Source organism: Oryzias melastigma, linkage group LG18 (assembly GCF_002922805.2).
Source record: "Oryzias melastigma strain HK-1 linkage group LG18, ASM292280v2, whole genome shotgun sequence".
NCBI classification, from domain to species: Eukaryota; Metazoa; Chordata; class Actinopteri; order Beloniformes; family Adrianichthyidae; genus Oryzias; species Oryzias melastigma.
Window position 1 is genome coordinate 4,634,747 of NC_050529.1, and position 18,253 is coordinate 4,652,999.

General features: G+C 42.3%; 2 protein-coding genes and 1 long non-coding RNA gene across 3 annotated transcripts in view; 1 reads left to right on the forward strand and 2 right to left on the reverse strand.

Annotated features, from left to right (window-relative positions):
• The window catches only part of LOC112138454 (uromodulin), a 368,601-nt gene that overhangs the window by 233,602 nt on the left and 116,746 nt on the right, over positions 1 to 18,253 (reverse strand). The window lies entirely within an intron of this gene.
• Positions 2,321 to 17,957, forward strand: LOC112155999 (protein FAM160A1). Its single transcript, XM_036216770.1, has 18 exons — positions 2,321 to 2,609; positions 5,236 to 5,296; positions 5,876 to 6,081; positions 6,438 to 6,633; positions 6,706 to 6,927; positions 6,994 to 7,156; positions 7,777 to 7,888; positions 11,287 to 11,388; positions 11,583 to 11,639; positions 11,718 to 11,804; positions 12,856 to 13,023; positions 13,096 to 13,175; positions 13,250 to 13,413; positions 13,477 to 13,588; positions 14,000 to 15,237; positions 16,098 to 16,276; positions 16,349 to 16,469; positions 17,372 to 17,957. Exons 3-18 carry the CDS (start codon positions 5,977 to 5,979, stop codon positions 17,620 to 17,622), a joined length of 3,357 nt encoding a protein of 1,118 aa, XP_036072663.1. The 5' UTR covers positions 2,321 to 2,609; positions 5,236 to 5,296; positions 5,876 to 5,976; the 3' UTR covers positions 17,623 to 17,957.
• LOC112156009 lies at positions 15,882 to 16,444 on the reverse strand. The gene is made up of 2 exons (XR_002920897.1): positions 16,318 to 16,444; positions 15,882 to 16,225 (listed from the first exon to the last, which is right to left on the reverse strand). It is a non-coding gene; the product is annotated as an uncharacterized LOC112156009 (long non-coding RNA).

An 18,253-nucleotide genomic window follows, 5' to 3' on the forward strand; every position in this document is an offset into this window, starting at 1 on the left:
TGATTTGTCCGAGTCGGTCTGAGTTAACGTTTGTATGGCAACCACTCTGGCCAATCAGCAGTGAGATTGTTGTAAGGCCACACCCCTACCACTTGAAAGTGAGATACTCAAACAAACATTTTGAATGTTGTCTGATGTTATCCTGTCAGATTGGGGCGACACTTTTTTGATGGACTTTACTCCACCAAAAGGGTTCATTCATGGATTCACTTACTCGCCAATAAATCAATTCAATCATAATTGTTATGAATAAGAAGATGAAGCTAAAAACATTTTAAAATGGTAGCCAGGGAGCAAATCCCTTTTTAAAATGAGTAAATGGAAAATTGCTTCCCTGAGACACCAGCCTCCAGTGGTCATTTTGAGGAATTGCAACATTTTTTATTTGTGTTTTTGCTTCAAATTCTGAAACGTATTCGTGTTGGTGCTCAGTTTAATCTTATATTTTAATGGAATATTGAAAAAAAAATTAAAATGACTTTTAAACATTACATGACTAAGTTTATTGCTAAAAATGAAGATAATCGATTGCTGCAAATTTTGTCAGTTAATAAAATGTTGACAAGATCTAAAAGTGTAGATTGTGAAACAAATTTTTAAAAATTAAATTAATAAACATTTCTGTCACGTTAAACAAAGTCAATGTATTAAACTTCAATAAAACACAGAGGATGGTGATTTTTTTTCCCAAACATAAAAGCAAAAGTAAAACACACAACAACTTTAAACATTAAAATAGGCCAAAAACAAATATTAAAATGCACAGAAATTAACAAACAACCACAATAAGTTGCAAGAAAGAAGCACAAATGTTTGAAGAATAAAAACAACCAAAGATTCACCACTAAAAAAAGCTCAAATGACCACCAATACATGGAATAACGAAGGGTTTTATGTTTAAAACAATGCAAATATATGTTTAAAATGTTGAATGCAAATTGGGAAACAGGAAGAAGTGCAAGTTACCTTTCCTGAAACACTCGTTTCTGTCCTTTAAGACAAATATCCCTTAAAACTTTCCAGAGAGGAAGTTACTTTGTTTCCTGTGGGAAATCTCTGGAAATGAACTCGGTTAATACACCTGAACGGGTTCAGACCTGCAGCTGCCTCGGGCTCCGAAGCAAACATCTCAGCAGCTGCTCAAACCTGCAAAATATTTCGGGAGGAATCATTCCAAGAGTCATTAAAATGTTCCCTTAATGCAACACGTGGAGTTAATTTACCAACATTTAAAAGCATCCAGAATAACTTCAGTCAGATAATGGCTAAGTTTTAGATCTAAAGTAATTTTTCGGGTCTCCTGTAAAAAAAGAATGCTTTTGTGGAGCTCCAAGGACAAGAACTTTACACACTTATAGGGAACCAGCTGTAAGAAAAAAACAACTGGGCATATGGAAAAACCTTATTTAAGGAGATAAAGTTTTAGAGTAAAAAAAAATACCGATTCTTTTATTTTATTTTAAACAAAGTTTTTTTTTTTTTTACAAAATAAAGAAAACTTTGTCCAAAACTGATATTTACAAATGGATTCCATTGCAATGGAATTGCAAATTTAGAAATTGTAATTATTATACATATTTTTTATAATATTTTCAAATAAATTATTTAAGTTTTAGTCTAGATTTATTGGAAATGTATTTAAAGTACACATGTCAGTCTTGCACAGTTATTAATTGTAGTTACACGTCTTAGCCACCAGAGGTCACCCCTGTCAATAATGAGGATTGAAGGTTTACAGGTAAACAAAAGAATCACGTGCGTCCAAAAGGAAATGAGTCGATAGTTATCAGTCAGTCTGAAGAACAAAAGTCACTTCCTGATATGAATCAATCACAATTCTACAGCATGACGTCACTACTGCTGGTTTGTGAAGACATTTTAAAAATTTCCAGAAAAATTGCAATTAAATTAAACTGAAATGTACAGACTCCACAAAACGTTTATAAATATTCATAAAAAATGAAAATTCTTGTTTAAAGTTAGTTTATTTTAAAGTTAATAAAAATGAATTATATAAAAAAACATAATAATCCGGACGAATTGGAAATTGTCTCAGAAACGTTATTTAAATTAATTAATTTTATTATTTTCAGTGTTTTTCTTGCACTTAATTGTTAGCAACATACATTTAAATTAAAGGCTCCTTGAATTAAATAAAACTCATTCTTGTGATAAAAGAAACATTTATATCTTCATTTGCATTTATTTTCTGTTTAAAAGGCTTTTATTTTGAAGAATTATTAATAATTTACTGATATTTTTACAAAAAAAATAGTTTTGTTAAATAAAAATCTTTCAAAGCTGTCAAAGAGAAAGGCAGATCACCTCCTCTGTTTGCAGGGATCAGCTGTTTTCCTCTCTCACGCGGGCCTTGTGTTGACAGAGGCGGGGCCTAATGGCTCAGTGGGCGTGGCCTCCAGGCCGGCGGCAGTCTGATTGACAGTTGAGCCGCTCAGAGCCTCGGGGACGGGTCGGCACTCTGAAGAAACACCAGAACCCGGTTCACAGGTCCACCAGAACCAAGAGAATCCAGGAATTTAACTTTTTTCCAGAACTTTTGGGGAGAAAACGAAGAACTTTGATCAGAACCTGCAGGAGCCACAGAGGAGGTAAGAAACCTGTAATCCCACTGCAGGCTTGACCAGCCCTTCAAAACAATGAAAAATATGTCATTCATGGGAAGAACGTAGTTTAGTCTGGAACTAAAAAATAACATTTAAAATTTGGACAAAAGTTCAAATGAATCAAAAGAAAAAAAAGCTTAAAATTAATTTAAAACTACACTGTAAAATAATAATTAATATATTTTTTCTGCTATAATATCCAAATCAGAAGATTTTATAATGAGAACAAATCAGGAGCGCTTTATTTTGAAAGGTCGGCTGTGTTTTGGAGTGTTCAGTGACCTTCATGGACCTGAAGTTCTGAGGACAGAGGACCGGTTGGACTGAAATCGGCCCACAAACCTTCAGTCTGACTTTTATTCTGGGAACGTGTTAAAACGTCCTCGTTATTGTTAAAAATATACATTTTTACCTCTGAACCTTAAAAGTATCTTTTTTTTGTCAAATTTTTGATTTGATCAGCTTCCAGTGATTGATGATGATTTGACGACAGAATTTCTGTTAAAAAAAGAGGAAGACCCTTAAATTGGATACTATCATTCAAACAAACTTTATTGACACAAGTTTTGCAGACGATTCCTATTTTGTTGGGTTCATATTTCAACATTAATTTATGTTTTTATTCCTTAATTTTTCTGTCTATTTTACAGATTTTAACACCATAGAAAGACAGAAATTGAATTAACCATATTTGAGTTTTAACCCGTTAAATAAAAACAAAGCAGACGTTCAGGCCAGAAACCTTCAGGTCGATCTGTGTCTGTTTTAATCTGGGTCTGTGATGTCATCAGAGCCGGTCTGGGATTAAACATCACGTCCGTCTCGTCTCAGATTATCCTCTGCTTTTACAAACACGTTTGTTTTTTTTTGTCTGTGAACAGACGCTGAGCAGACACACAAACAAACAAACACACAGACTCACACTCAGGTGTGAAGTCTTCCAGGTTTCTGAGCTCAAACGGACCCGAATCCTGACGACCAGAAGGTTCAGTTTATGAAGAAACATCTGCAGTCGTTCAGGATGAAACACACGAACACAAAATACATACACAAACATACTTACAAAAACAACACACAAACAAACACACTTAACATTAAAAACGCACAAATTAACACTTAATACAAAACACACACACAAACACACATCAAACTAAATACATGTACAAACGTAACCCAAAATACACACAAAAACACACTTAACACTAAATACACACACACAAATTAACACTTAACACAAAATACACATACAAACACGCAACAAACAAAATATACACAAGCAAACTTAACGCAAAATACATAAACAAACACACATAACATAAAAGACACACAAACACACATAACACAAAATACATAAACAAACATAACAAAAATTACACACTTACACACATCTAACAAAAAACCCAAACACGTCACTCTAAATAGAGACACACATATCACACAATACACACACATCACAAAACACTCACACAAGTAAAACAAAATACATGTCACTCTAAAAACACACACAAACACAGTTAACACAAAACACACACACACATATGTGACATGAAACACACACGTCACACAAAAATACACATCTAACACAAAACACACAAATGTAATACAAAGTAGTCATACACATAATACAAAATACACATCAAAATACACATCACACAAAACACACACACACACACATATGTGACATAAAACAAGCACATGGCACAAAACACAAACACAAGGACACAAAACACACACATGTAACATAAAATGCACACAAACATGCAACACAAAACACACTTGTAACAAAACACAAAACACACACATGACCGGTACAGAAACACACATGCAAGAAATATCATAGGCACATGTAACACAAAACACACATATAACAAAAATACACATACTAACACAAAAAATAACACAAAACAAAGACAGACAGATATGTAAAAAAGAACAAACACAGACAGACACACATGTAACACAACACAGAAATACAGGTAACACAAAACACAAGTAAATATATATATACATATTTGTGAGTGTTTAACACATAAGTAACAAAACATACACATGTAACAACAATTCCACACAAAAACACACTTCTGAGAAAGACGACACACACTTAACAGAAAACATCCACACATAACAAAACACACACTCACACACATGTAACACAAAGCACATACATATAACAATAAAACACACACATGTAACAAAAACGCACACAGTATCAAAAAGATACACAATCAGAATGTAACAAAGAACATAAAAAACGCTCACATGTAGGAGAAAACACACACTTGTGTCAAAAACGCACACATATAATAAAGAACAAACGTAAACAGCTTAAAGGCCCAGATGGTCTCAGATGTAGCGGCGTGCGTTCTCTCTGCTGGAGGTCGTCAGGTTTGACCTTCACTCTCTGGAGAGAAAAGGTCAGAGGTCAAGCCTGCAGCAGTCCTCCTCGGAGCTGAAGCGTCTGAGAGTCCATCCTCTAACTCAGGAAGTCATCATCCTGTTATCAGTCTGCGGTCTCTAACACTCTCCTGATGAAGATCTGCAGGCAGCTGTGCAGCAGCGTCCAGCCGCCTGCATCGAGCATCGTTTTCAAACCTCACTCTGTCTCATTTAGGATCACGACGGGGCCGGACGCGTGTCCATGGCGCCGCCGCAGCATCAGCAGCATCACAGAGGTAGGATTTTTAGCAACGCCTCAGACCTCCAAGAGTGTCCTGGAATTTCCTGGAACGCCCAGGATGGAGCCTTTCCATGTTTTCCTGTTTGCAGCTCCGAGGCCTCATTTCCTCCTCCTGCTTCCAAACACGCAAACCTCTGCCGAGCGCCGCTTAATCCACTAATGAATCCCTGGAACTTCAAACTGTTTGAAATTCCAAAAACGTGAGTTTTTGTCGACTAACTAAAACACGGCAGTTGTTAAATTCCTTTTGAACTTTCAAAACTTTATTCGTTGGATCGTATGTTGACGTTTTTAAATAAAGTTTTCTAGAACGAGCCAACAATCATCCGAGGAGCGCTCCTGCTCGGCTAAAAATCCGTCTGATGGTGTCGGATTACATTCCTGCAGCAGCAAAGCCGATTTCCAGAACGAATTAAAAAGTGAAAACCTGCAGCGACCTGGAAGGAAATCGGGCAGAAATAGCCTTGAATCGGACTCGCCCTCGGGGTGAACTCCTCTGGTGTTCCTGCTTCCCTAAAGGCCTGATGGGAAAGTTTCCAGACAAACCTTTGATGTTTTGGACGTTGTCTTTCAGACTGACGGCTGTTCTTCACATCGACGGGACAGCCATGCAACCGCCCCACCCCCGATGAGGACGGCGCCTCACACAGGAGACGGCGTTAGCAGCCTCTCAGGATGATGGCCTCGGTGGTTGCCGGGGGCAACCGGAAGAAGTCCCTCACCTTGAGAGGGGTGGACCCGGAGACCTGCATGATTGTGTTCAAGAACCACTGGGCCCAGGTGACATCACACCTCAGTGTGTGTGAATGTATTTGTGTGCACAAGTGTGTGCATGTTTGTGTGTTTATAGTACGTATGCATGTGTTTTTGAATATAATTGTGCGTTTGTCTATGTGCTTAAATGTGTGCATGTGTGTGTAGAGTTTGTGTATTCATGTTTACAAGCATGAACATGTTTGTGTGTTTGTTTCTTCATGTCCACATGTATATGAGTGTGTCCATGATTGTGATTGTTTGTGTGTGTGTTTCTATCCATGTGTGTTTTTGTGTGCAATCAAACCAAAATGTTGTGTTTCACTCGGTTCTGTTTTATTCTTCTTCTTCATATTTTTCTTCTTCTTCTCTTTTTGGTTCAGGTCGCCAGGATTCTGGAGAAACACGAACCGAGCCGCTGCAGCTCCGGCGCCTTCAGCTTCCTGTCCGGTCACCACGGCAGCGGTGGCGGCTCGGCGGCTCTGCGTCTCGGCCCCATCCCGGCGGACGAAGCGAGCGCCGTGCAGAACTACGTGGAGCACATGCTGTTCCTGCTCATGGAGGAGGAGGCGGGCCGAGGTGGGAGCAGGTAAAGCCGGCTTCGCCGCCGCGTGACCGCCGGTTCCTGACTCGTGGTTTTGTGGGCTCCAGGGGGAGCGATGGGTCCCATCCTGGAGTTCGTGGTCCTGGAGGGCGTGATGGAGAGGCTGTTCCTGTGGAGTCTGAGGAGGCAGTTCACCGAGGACATGAAGCTGGAGCAGCTGCGGATGTACCAGATGCTGCTGTCGCAGGCCAAGCAGCCGCTGCTGCACCACAAACCCGTGCTGCGGCCGCTCATGATGCTGCTCGCCTCCTGTGCCGGAGCCGCCGGCGGTGAGCTGCCATCCTCAGCGTTTGATGTATTTTACTGTGACGAGTCACACTGTCTCCTCCCTGCAGACAGCGGCGGCGTGGTGGAGGCGGAGCTTGTTCTGCTGCTGAACCAGCTGTGCGCGGCGCTGGTCAAAGACCCGTCAGTGCTGGAGCTGTTCTTCCACAGCAGTGAGGACCAGGGAGCCGCCAACTTCCTGTTGTTCTCTCTGCTGATACCATACATACATCGGTACGAAGACACGATGAGTTCTGGTTCAGGAAAAAAAACATGTTCCCAAATTGTAATTATTTACAGATAGGAATCCTCTACTTTACAATGTTACCGTTTGGGAAAATAGTTTTCGGACTATAATTCGCTCCAGAGTAGCAGCCAAAAAGTATAAACCGTATTAGTATAAATCTCAGTTTTCTTCATAGTTTAGCCAGGGGTACGACTTATACTCAGGGTGACTTATTGGGTTTGTTTCTTAGACATTAATACGCTCATATATTTGTTATTCTCCCAGTAAACACCAGTTGTCCTTTGGCAGTTGTTTCCTCTAACAACCACTAAAAGGCGCTGTATCCTCTAGTGGTTTTTACTTTTTGTGTTAACCTGCTGTGGCTCCAGTTTCCTTTATTTCCTCCATGAGGAAGTGGAAGTTCTCAGGCTTGATTGTTCCTCATGTTTTTGAGACGGTCTGCGTCCTCCTTGACCTCAAGAGAAGATCCAGTTTGGCGATACCGTCTATCAGTCCATGTTTGAAGAATTTGAGACAAATTTTTGGGAGAAACTGATCAAAATTCTGAAGTTAAACAGCCCGAGTTTGGGTTTGAACATCGTGCTCACAGGTCTGCTCTCTGCTCCAGGCAGGGTCTGGTGGGTCATCAGGCCAGAGAGGCTCTGCTGCTCATCATGTCGCTGTCGTCGTCAGAGCTACGAGTCGCTCAGCACATCGCGGACAACACCTACTTCTGCCCGGTGAGTGATCCAACTGACCCCCACAAGAAGCCAAAGTCCCTTAGACTCCTATAGAGAAACAAACAGTTATTATTCAATCATTGTATTTGTAGGAATAGATACCTTAAACAAAATGTAACTCAAAGTACAAATTGACCAATCAGATGCCTCAACAAAAGTAGGTGGAGTTTGTTGGCTCCCAGATCTAACTTTCAAAACGTCTGACAGATTTTGTGTAGGGGTCCTCACTCCTGATTGGCTAGTGGGGTTGCCATAGAAACGATGACTCAGACCGCCTTGAACCAATCACTGTTTACTGACAATGTTTGGCTACAATGTAGCGAAAAAATGCCGATCGAATTGACTTCACTTGGTTTGAATTGAAAGTAAACCATTTTCTATGGATGATGTCATATTCACCCGGTCCAGTCCTCAAATACAGTCTATGAAGAAGCACCGCTTGATGGATTTTTGATGCATTATGGGTACCGTAGCCTGGTGGAGTGATATGTACTGTCTATGAATGAGTTGAATAAAGTTTGACTCATTTGTTTCACTTAATGCACCGTATCGAGAAAAAAAAATAGATTAAAATGAAAAACTTTGTATTCGTCTTCAGACAAAAACCCACAATGGAGGGATCAAAGAGCCCCCAATTTAGATGAATGAAGCAGTTCCTCCTCCCCTCCCCCGCTTAATCTCATTATGGGATGTTATGTAATAAAGTTATGAGCTCATGAGGGGGTGTCAACACAACCTGCAAGAGCAAAACAAAAGAAGAACCAGCCAGATCAAACATTTCATGAAGACGGGATTAAAACTGGAAGAAGAAGCAGCTTTGTTGCAGTTTAAGCCCCGCCCCCCCTTGCATCTAGTTAACACTTTGAAAGGACACATGTGGGGGAGATGAAAGAGCGTTCAGCACGTGCCACCTGTGTGTGTGTCGGCTCTAAACCCGTGAACACAGCCTGACCTCAATCTTTCAGAGGAGAGCAGATTAATAAACCAGCGTGAGACTGGCCCGTCCTCACAGAGGGATTAACAACGCTGCTTCTGATTGGACGGCCCCTGATGAGAGTCCAGACTGCAGCTGTTGACCGCCAGGTCAGAGCCGGCTGCTGTTCGGACCCAAGAGGATCCAGAGATGAATCTTCCTACCTTGTGGTTTTTGCCTCTTTATATCTAGACAGACCAGAACCAGATCAGAACCAGGTGGACTGCAGATCTGCTTTTAGATAAACCAGTAAGATGCAAACACCTGACCATGCCTTTTTTTTGTGTTTTCTTTGAACAAATCTATACTTGTCAGATTTAGTGTCCATCCGTCCAATGAAAGTCCATGTTTTTAATAGACTTTTGCTGAAGTTCTACCAAATATCCCCAAAATGGAGAAGAACCAATACCAAGCTGCCCAAAAAAACAGATATCATAAAAAATAAGATTTATACCAACTTTAAGTGATTTTAACAAAACGTTTGACAGCTTGAATCTTGTTTAATGACCAGATTAAACCCAAACTCTTCAGAGAAAATTCAAAGGAGTCTATAGTTATCATACTTGTATGAGGCCAAACTAAGATATGTTTTAGGTATAGTACTACAGTGACTACCAGTACAACTCAGAGTCTTCAGAAGTTATATTATTGGTTGTTTAAGTAGTGCAGTGGAAGAGAGACTACAGACAACTCGGGGGAGTGAATCTCTACTGTTTATAGTGGACAGTGATTGACTTGAGAAATAAAGTCTCCCGGCCCCTCGGAATCTTGGGTAGCAGTGGAGGACTATAAGTATCGATCACCGATTAAAAAAAAAGTATAGATGTGTTCACAAGTTTACAGACTCTGGAGGAAATCCTGAATTCTTGGCTATTTTTCAGAGAATATGAATGATAACGCAATAATTTTTCAACAAATGGTTAGTGGTTGGATGAAACCGTTAATTGTTAAACAACAACACTTTTTAAATCAAAATGACAACAGAAAGTTTCCAAAGGATCCTGGTCAAAAGCTGACAGCTGTAGGGATTACAGGGTGTTCTCAGGTGGCTTTGTCCTTTGTCAAGAGTGCAATGTGAAACCAAAATAGAGAAACTCTGGATCTTGAAGCTATTTAACACGTATATGGTACGGTCACAGATACAACTGCCACCATATGACGGGGAGGCAACAACAGAACCTTTAAGGTTAGCTGCTGCAGCCCGATCTTTTGAAGAATCATTGACGTGGTCATGAGTGTAGACAGAGGGTAGCAGCTCAAGTGCCTCTGGTTGCCAACCACCCGGTAGTCCTAGTATATATAAACATTGGGCAATTCTGCACCACTGGTCATTTACAACTCTGATTTTGAGCACACATTATAATCTTGTCAATTTAGACATTTTTATACATTTTTATACGACATGCCTCCCAGGTAAGCACAACGTTCCTTCCTCTTTGTATTCTTCTCGGCATCAACTGATATTCGTCAACACGCAGGTCCTGGAGTCTCTGTGGTTCTATCAACATCATGAGTTTTGTGAAGCATCTTTGCTTTGGACCCACAATGGTTGGGATCGCCAGATTGTCGTCCGGTTATCACTGGGTCTGTGACCCATGTCAACAACCCTGTTTGAGTGTCCACGCTGCTACCTCACAATTTCTAACAATTGAAACAGTGGCAGTGGGATGGCAGCACGGGGGTAGGTGGGTGGCTGGAGGGTGGCAGTGTGAAATGGATTGGACATCGGTTGATTTTGGGATCCTTGGAAACTCTCCTATCGGTTAATTATCACGCTGCTGCCTTCCTGCCACCAGACTGCCACTGGACTGCTACTGGACTGCCATTAGACTGCCACTGAACTACTACTGGACTTCCACTGGACTGCTACTGGACTTCCACTGGACTGCTACTGGACTGCCACTGGACTGCTACTGGACTGGTAATGAACTGCCACTTGATTGTCACTGGACTGCCACTAGACTGCTACTGGATTGTCATTGGATTGTCATTGGACTGCTACTGGACTGCCATTGGAATACTACTGGACTGGTAATGGACTGGTAATGGACTGGTAATGGACTGCCACTGGACTGCTACTGGATTGTAATTGGACTGCTACTGGACTGGTAATGGACTGGTAATGGACTGCCACTGGACTGCCATTGGACTGCCACAGCGCCACCTCCAAATGTACCCGGGTGGGCACTGACTGATGTCAAAAAATTGTCTGTTCACCGTTTAATTTTAACTTATTTTTAAACCTCCTTATAAAAAAATACAACTTCAGCCTCCTGATTACAAATTCTGCTGTGCACCATGGCATTTTGGGATATGTGACTATAGTCTTAATGGAGGTTTCATGAAATTAGGCTGAAAATCAAAATGCCGTCGCTTTAAGGAAAAACATGAACTGTGAAATGTGGGTTTTTGTGTGTGTGAACAGGTGCTGGCCACAGGTCTGTCCGGTCTGTACTCGTCTCTCCCAACCAGGCTGCAGGTCTACAGTGAAGACTGGCACTGCCTGGACCCTGCTGACTGGCACCAGGTAACCATGGTGACACTGACATTTAGTCAGGACCAAACGAGCTACAAAAGCTGTAGGGGTAATGGGTCAGGGAAAATATTATTTTAAGTATTTTAGCTTTTTTTAAATTAAAAAAAATTTTGAAAAATGTAATACTTTTCTCCAAATAAGAAATGAGTGCGTATTTAAGCTATGACTCATCAGAACTTTGACAGGTTCCGGCTCTGGTCCACTTCCTGCACTCACTGGACTTCTGCAGTGCTGTTACCAAGGTAACCTGCAGCACACCAGCCCATCAATTCCCTGTGAAGCTCCGTGTATGAGCCCATCTCTGTGTGATTCTGAACCAGGTGGCTCATCCCTCCATCCGGTCCCAGCTGCTGGGTTACATCTACAACGGGTTCCTGGTTCCTGTGCTCGCTCCTGCTCTGCATAAGGTACCACAGCTGATAAAAACGCCATGAAAATGAAAAAGTTTGGAACATTTTGTCCAGTCTTTGCTCAGCCTGACCCTCACTGTTCATGATGTGAGTCTCAGTTTGTACCAGCTGGTGAAAATCACGGTTTGTTTGCAAAGAATTCTGGGATGTAGATATCTCTGAATTAACAATTGTCTGAAGTTTCTAAGAAAAAGGCTAAAATAAATTTTATTTTGAAGGTTTGGCATCTTTGAGGTGAGAAACAAAAACTGAATTAAAGTTTAGAGCGTAAATAATTGATTTGATTTTTATAAAAACATAATAATGTCCTTAAGAAAATATACAACTGGTAAAGAAATAAAACATTTTGTGCTTTATTTACTAAAGCCTTGTTTTGAATCTTTTTTTGTTGTTTGGTTTTTGTTTTCTTTCAGAAACATTTAAGTAAAATGCCTCAACTTTTATTGTATTTTTTATATATATTTTTAACTTTCTTTCAAGAGTTTCTTTGTTTTGACTCTCCTGTATTCACAGAGAAACACAAAGTTTTTCTTGTCGTACCATTTAGGATAAAATTACCAACAGAATTTTGAAGCCTTTGTCGCCTGCATTCTTGAGATAAAAACAAACATTTTTTGCTCTAAAATTTGACCCATCAGAGGTTCATTCTAACTTTGTTGCTGTAGAAAGTTCAGGTGTAACAGGTGGATGCTGGGAGGCGGGTCTACAGCACCACCTGGAGGTCAAAAAACGTCACTGCAGGACTGAATCTGATGAAATTAGATTAAAATGGCATTGATAAAACATGCATGTTTAAAGCATTTTGAAACTCATAACATTTATTAATACAGTACTGTATATATAAACACACCGTATATATTTATACTGGTTTTGTATTGCTCTTTTTTTCTTTAATTATTGTTTTTTATTCTTAGGATTCCTAAAGCACATTGACACAACTTTAATTTGTTGCTTGTATCTCTATTCTATTCTATTCTATTCTTGAGGGTTTTCCGACTTATATTAGGTCATAAATTCACTGGAGTAAGTCATGTGTTTGTGTGTTCAGCTGACGGTGGAGGAGGTGATGACCACCACGGCGTACCTGGATCTCTTCCTGCGCTCCATCTCTGAGCCCGCCCTCCTGCAGACCTTCCTGTCCTTCATTCTGCTGCACACGCACGACAACGTTTACATCCTGGACACGCTGGTCAGCAGGGTCAACACTCCCTTCCAGGTACGTCCAGCACATTTTGGCGTGACCCCGCCCTCAGTGCCCCGCCCCCTGACTCCTGTGTGGCGTTGGCAGCTGGGTACGGTGTCGCTGGCTCTGTTCAGGACTCTGATTGGTCTCTTCTGTGAAGACGTGATGCTGCAACTGGTGTTCAGGTCAGCCCGGCAGGTTTTTAACCGTTCCACCAGCAGGGGGCAGCATTGAGCTCCATGTTCTGCTGTCCATGTAGGTATCTGATCCCCTGCAGCCACCTGAGCAGGAGGCAGCGCCGCCGCCTGAAGCAGAGGGACTGCTGCTCCTCCAGCGCCGCCTCCTTCCTGCTCCTCATGCCCTCCTGGTGCCCGGTTCACCTCCACAGCACCACTGAGCACATCCACTGGCCCAAAGGAGCAGGTCGGTACCAGCAGAGCACACCCCAGAAGCCTGAGAAACGCTCACTCGAACTCTCGCCCTCAGATCTGTCGGTGTCCGACAGCGTGGGTTACTGCCGCGCCTCCGACTTCTTGATGGACGTCAACTACCTCCATTATCTGTGGGACGCTCGCCACACCATCTCTAACGCTCAGAGGTGAGAGTAATACGTCTGCTTCTTCTGATTAGTGGTCAAACTGCTGCTCCTTGAGGAAAAAGTTCATCAGAAGGACTTTGATTTCATGGGTTAGCCCTCTTGTGGGAAGTTTTCCTGTTCTCTCCGTACGTTTTCTCCGGATCCTCCAGTTTCCTCTCCCACAGTCCAAAAACATGCTTCACAGGTTCACTGGTATCTCTGAAGATGGATGGATAGACATCCTCATAGTCTTATTTTCTCAAAATAAGCAAATTGTACAAATAAACAAGACTGTAACGAGTTATTGACTTGACTGTGTGACAAACCATATGACGGCACTTAAGTTTTAAAACTGACCATAGAAAGGAAATGAAGGTGCGGCCCCTTGGTTGAACCATTTTCAGTGTCGGTCTTTCCTGTTTTTGTCTCCAGAGCTTGTCAGTTCTGGTCGGCTCCATACGACGGCACCGACCCGCCACCTCAAGAGTACCGATCCGACACACCGGGAGATGACATAGAGGAGGAGGAGGAGCTCATCCAGCGAATCAAGAGCGACTCCATCTGCTCTTTGGTGATCACCTCTCCACCATCCGCTCCCTCTCCAACTCCGTCCTCTTTGGAAACCGCCTCTAACCGGGCGGGACGAGCCAGCTCCGCCTTGGAGCTGGAGTGGGATGACCTATTTGTAGGTGAAGAAATGTGTTTGTCGCCATCCCTGAGCTTACCCAACAGAAGTGAATCCGTGGAGTCCGGCGGGATTTCCCCTGCGCCTCCACAGGTGCTGCCACGACACATCCAGGAGATGCAACGCACGGCGACCAAACTGGTGCACGGCTCGTACGTGGAGGAGGCGGAGTTTCAGGACGACGTTCAGGTCTACGACCTCGTTGCCAAGAAGGACGCAAAGTCAGCCATTTTGGAGCGAATGAAGGCGGCCAATCAGAAACCTCCTGGAAGCGGCTATAAAGGACTGCATGTTGGGTCAACGATATCGACGGGGTTAGCGACAACAGGAAGGACGGTGATGGAGACAGTCAACAGCATCATGTCGACGCGAAGAAGGAGCGAGGATGAAGGGAGAGATGAGAGGAGGAAGAGCGAAGATTATGAGATAACGACGAGGAACGAGGAATTAAATGACGAACTGGAGACGATACTTGAGCAAGTGGAGCCCCTTGCCTTTACAAACAGCTTTCATGTAAAGAATCACATCATCGGTAAAAGTGGTGATCCTGACGAAGAAAGACAAAAGCAGAACAGTGAGAACACGACCCAGCAGACGGGGCTAAACCACAACATGCAGTCCAATCTCTGCTTGGACACCAACTCTTTGCCAAACGGACACTGTGAGCCCCAACACCCGCACCTTTTACAAATTCTGCCCGGCAACAAAGCCACTAAAAACAACAGCTTCCTGTCCCAATACTGTGAGCTCATGCACTCTTTGGGGGTGGAGCCTGACTGTGACGAGATCACTGACCACAACGAAACCTTCCAGAGGCGGATCCAGGCGCTGAGGCAAAAACTTCAGGAGGAGGAAGAGTTCAGCACCGACTTCCTGTGGGATGAAGCGGAAGAGGAAGGAGAAACCATGGAGGAGGAAGAGGAGAAGGAAGAGGAGAGGAGCAGCTCTGCCGATGGTAGCAGGAGACACGGAGTTCCGTGTACGGGTATGTATTCAGGTATTGTTACGTCCCCTATGGGCAAAACTGGTTGGGGTCTAGGAGGAAAAATTACAAAAGCGGCAAATAACAAAAACTGGACACCAATAAGAATAAAATGAACACAGTGTATTAAATAAAGGAAATCCTGGAAAAGACCAAAAGACAAACCAAAGGAAATTGGAACCTTGACCAAACATAAAATAGGTCAGGGAGACCGTCTGAGTCAGCAGCTCCCTGCTAAGGGCTGCCTAACCAAAACTACATAAAGAAAACAAAAAGTAACCACTGAAAAATATTATCTGGAATTTTTTTAGTTTTTCTTTAGAAAATGTGTAAAAAAATGTTTTCTTAGAAAAAAAATATTTCTTTTGGGGGTGGGGAGACTTTGTATTGGCACATACTCAAATTTAAAATGACCAGATCAAATTGGGGCCACACTGTGAGCCTGATCGGGACATTCCTTGCTCCAGTTAGGCAAACTATATGAAGAGGGTGTTCTACATTGTATTTTATTCTTATTTAAATTGGGATGGTTACAAACAAATGAGCATTAACAAGTGGAGAAACTTTTACATTTCCTGTTCTTAACCCTATAAATAAAGCTTAGACCAAAAAAAGAAACACACATAAAAACACCAAATGTGCTTGACTGAATGTGAGATATTTATTTCCCTGTTATGAAATCGTAAATAAACTGTGGTAACTTAATACTCATTCACTGACCACACCGCAGCCTTATTACTATTAGACCCAATAAACAAAGACATTGGTTTTAGTGGTAGATGTCAGACAAACTGTTTAAGAAATTGAGACGTTTCTTTTGTATTGAGCCCATAGAAAATCATCTTTCTCTCACGATACTTCAGGTCCTTTCATCAGCGTCCTCTTGTCCCGATTGGAGAACCTTCTGGAAAACTCCATCGCGGTCAACCTGCTGCTGACGGGCATCCTGGCCCAGCTGGTGTCGTACCCTCAACCTCTTCTCAGGTCCTTCCTGCTCAGCACAGAGCCCCACAGTCAGCCCAGCGTGCGTACGCTTTACCAGGTAACGTGTAGTTCCTCCCGCCTCCGGTAAACCATCAATACCTGTGCAGTAACGTGCACGTGTCTATGGTAGGTGCTGGTGTCAGTGCACGCTCAGATCGAGCGCTATGTGGAGGACAGACCGGACTACCCCGCCCTGGTCACTCAGGCCTGGAGGTTCTTGCTGGCTAAAGACCAAGACTGCAAATTTAGAGGTTTGGAGGCATAAAAACGCAAAACAGACGGAAACCACACAGGAGCAGATTAGGACAAACTGCAAGACGAATAAAAATGGCTTCATCAGATTTCTGATTCCAATAAGTTTATCTTCTGAAAGGGACAGTTTTTATCAACTTATCCAGAATAATGTTCAGAAAGTTCTCTACAGTTTATGGCAACAATCAAGAACAATCAAGAAAACAAAGATCTTATTCAAGTTATAAACGGACCAATCAGATACCTCAACAAAAGTAGGAAGTCTCAAGTTAAATCTTCAAAACATTTGACTGACAGATTTCATGTAGCCTGCTTTCCAGTGATGGGGGTGAGGCCTTCCAACAAGCTCTCTCCTGATTTGTTAGAGTGGTTGCCATAGAAACCTTGACTCGATTCAAACCAATCCCGTTTTTTGACAACTTCTGGTTCCAATGACTGAATTGAATTGTTTTGGTTGGAACCGGAAGCGAGTAATTTTCTTATGGGTGATGTCACACTCACTCACTCTAGTTCTCAATAGGACTGGGCGTTGCCAATAATTTCCAGAACCGATTTTATTCTTCAAAGCTGGATCAATTCATTTCACTCAATTCAGTTTTTTTAGAAATACATTAATGATCTATATATATTTATATGTTTTGACGATATTCAGATTAATCTGATACAGTTCACTTTATTAGTGAAATAATAATCAGATTATTAATACCATACAGCCTTACATGGATTCTCAAAAATAGAAGCTCCAACTATTGTTCTGCCTATCCTGGAGGGCGTTTCACTTTGGCCACTAGGTGGCAATCATCCTGTAGCATTACACCTTATTCCAGAAGAAGAAGAAAGAATGACGCTGACTTCCTGTCTAATGTATACCTCCTGATCTTCTTCCTCCCGTGTCCCTCAGAGTGCCTCGAGTCTCAGGGCGGTTTCATCGCCCTGGATCCATCTCTTCCCAACGGTTCCCTGAGAAACGCCCTGCCTCTGCCCCCCCTCAGCATCCTACCCCCCTGCCCCAGCATCCCCCCGCAAGCCAAGAGCCGAGTGTTCGCCATCGTGCTGTTCGCCGAGTTCCTGAAGGAGCTGGCGGCCTTCGCTCAGGAGCAAAGCATCGCACCGGACTGGTGGGAGGAGTTTAACTCGGGGGACCAATTGTGACTGAAGACTCTCCCAAAGTTCCTGGCAGCACTTGAAGACGTTTCCTGAGGAATTACAGATTCTATTTATGAAATGTGAGATTATTTGAGAGAAAATCAAGTTTTTATGTATTTGTGGGATTGGTGCAACTCGTTATCTCTGTTTTCTAAAACACTAAAAACCTTAGTCACACGGGTGTTGGCCCGTACTGGTGAGGCACGTATTTGGGTTGTTCATTGAGGAGTAGCTCAATCTTACCATGAAAATTCTACGTTTTGAGGTTTTGTATGCATTTTACTGTTCATCCCTCACTATAAAGAACCTCAAAGCGGAATTTTGATCAGTACATGCATTTAAGAGTAATCCTCTAAAAACTTGCACTGTCTGCAGCAGCCCCTCCCATACCCACGAAAACGAGCGGGTGGAAACGTGCGTAAGATCAATTCCAGCAGCTCCCTCCAGGAAGAGTCTGTGCTGGAAGCTCCGCCCCTAGACTAACAAAAAACTCAATTTATCCCCTTACCCACTGATAATCAGCGAAAAAACTTTCATTTTGGATGCAGAATTCCGTATATCTTCCAGTTGTGTCCTGTCTTCAATAAATTCCAGCTCAAACAGGTGTTTGTTACTTTTTCCGCGGCGCTCTTTTAAG

Excerpts from the sequence above, each read along its gene's own strand:
- LOC112155999 (XM_036216770.1), top strand. The coding sequence starts at position 5,977 with ATGATGGCCTCGGTGGTTGCCGGGGGCAACCGGAAGAAGTCCCTCACC. Across the intron at positions 13,589-13,999 it reads ACCATCTCTAACGCTCAGAG|AGCTTGTCAGTTCTGGTCGG; the intron begins GTGAGAGTAATA and ends TTTTGTCTCCAG. Across the intron at positions 15,238-16,097 it reads ACACGGAGTTCCGTGTACGG|GTCCTTTCATCAGCGTCCTC; the intron begins GTATGTATTCAG and ends ACGATACTTCAG.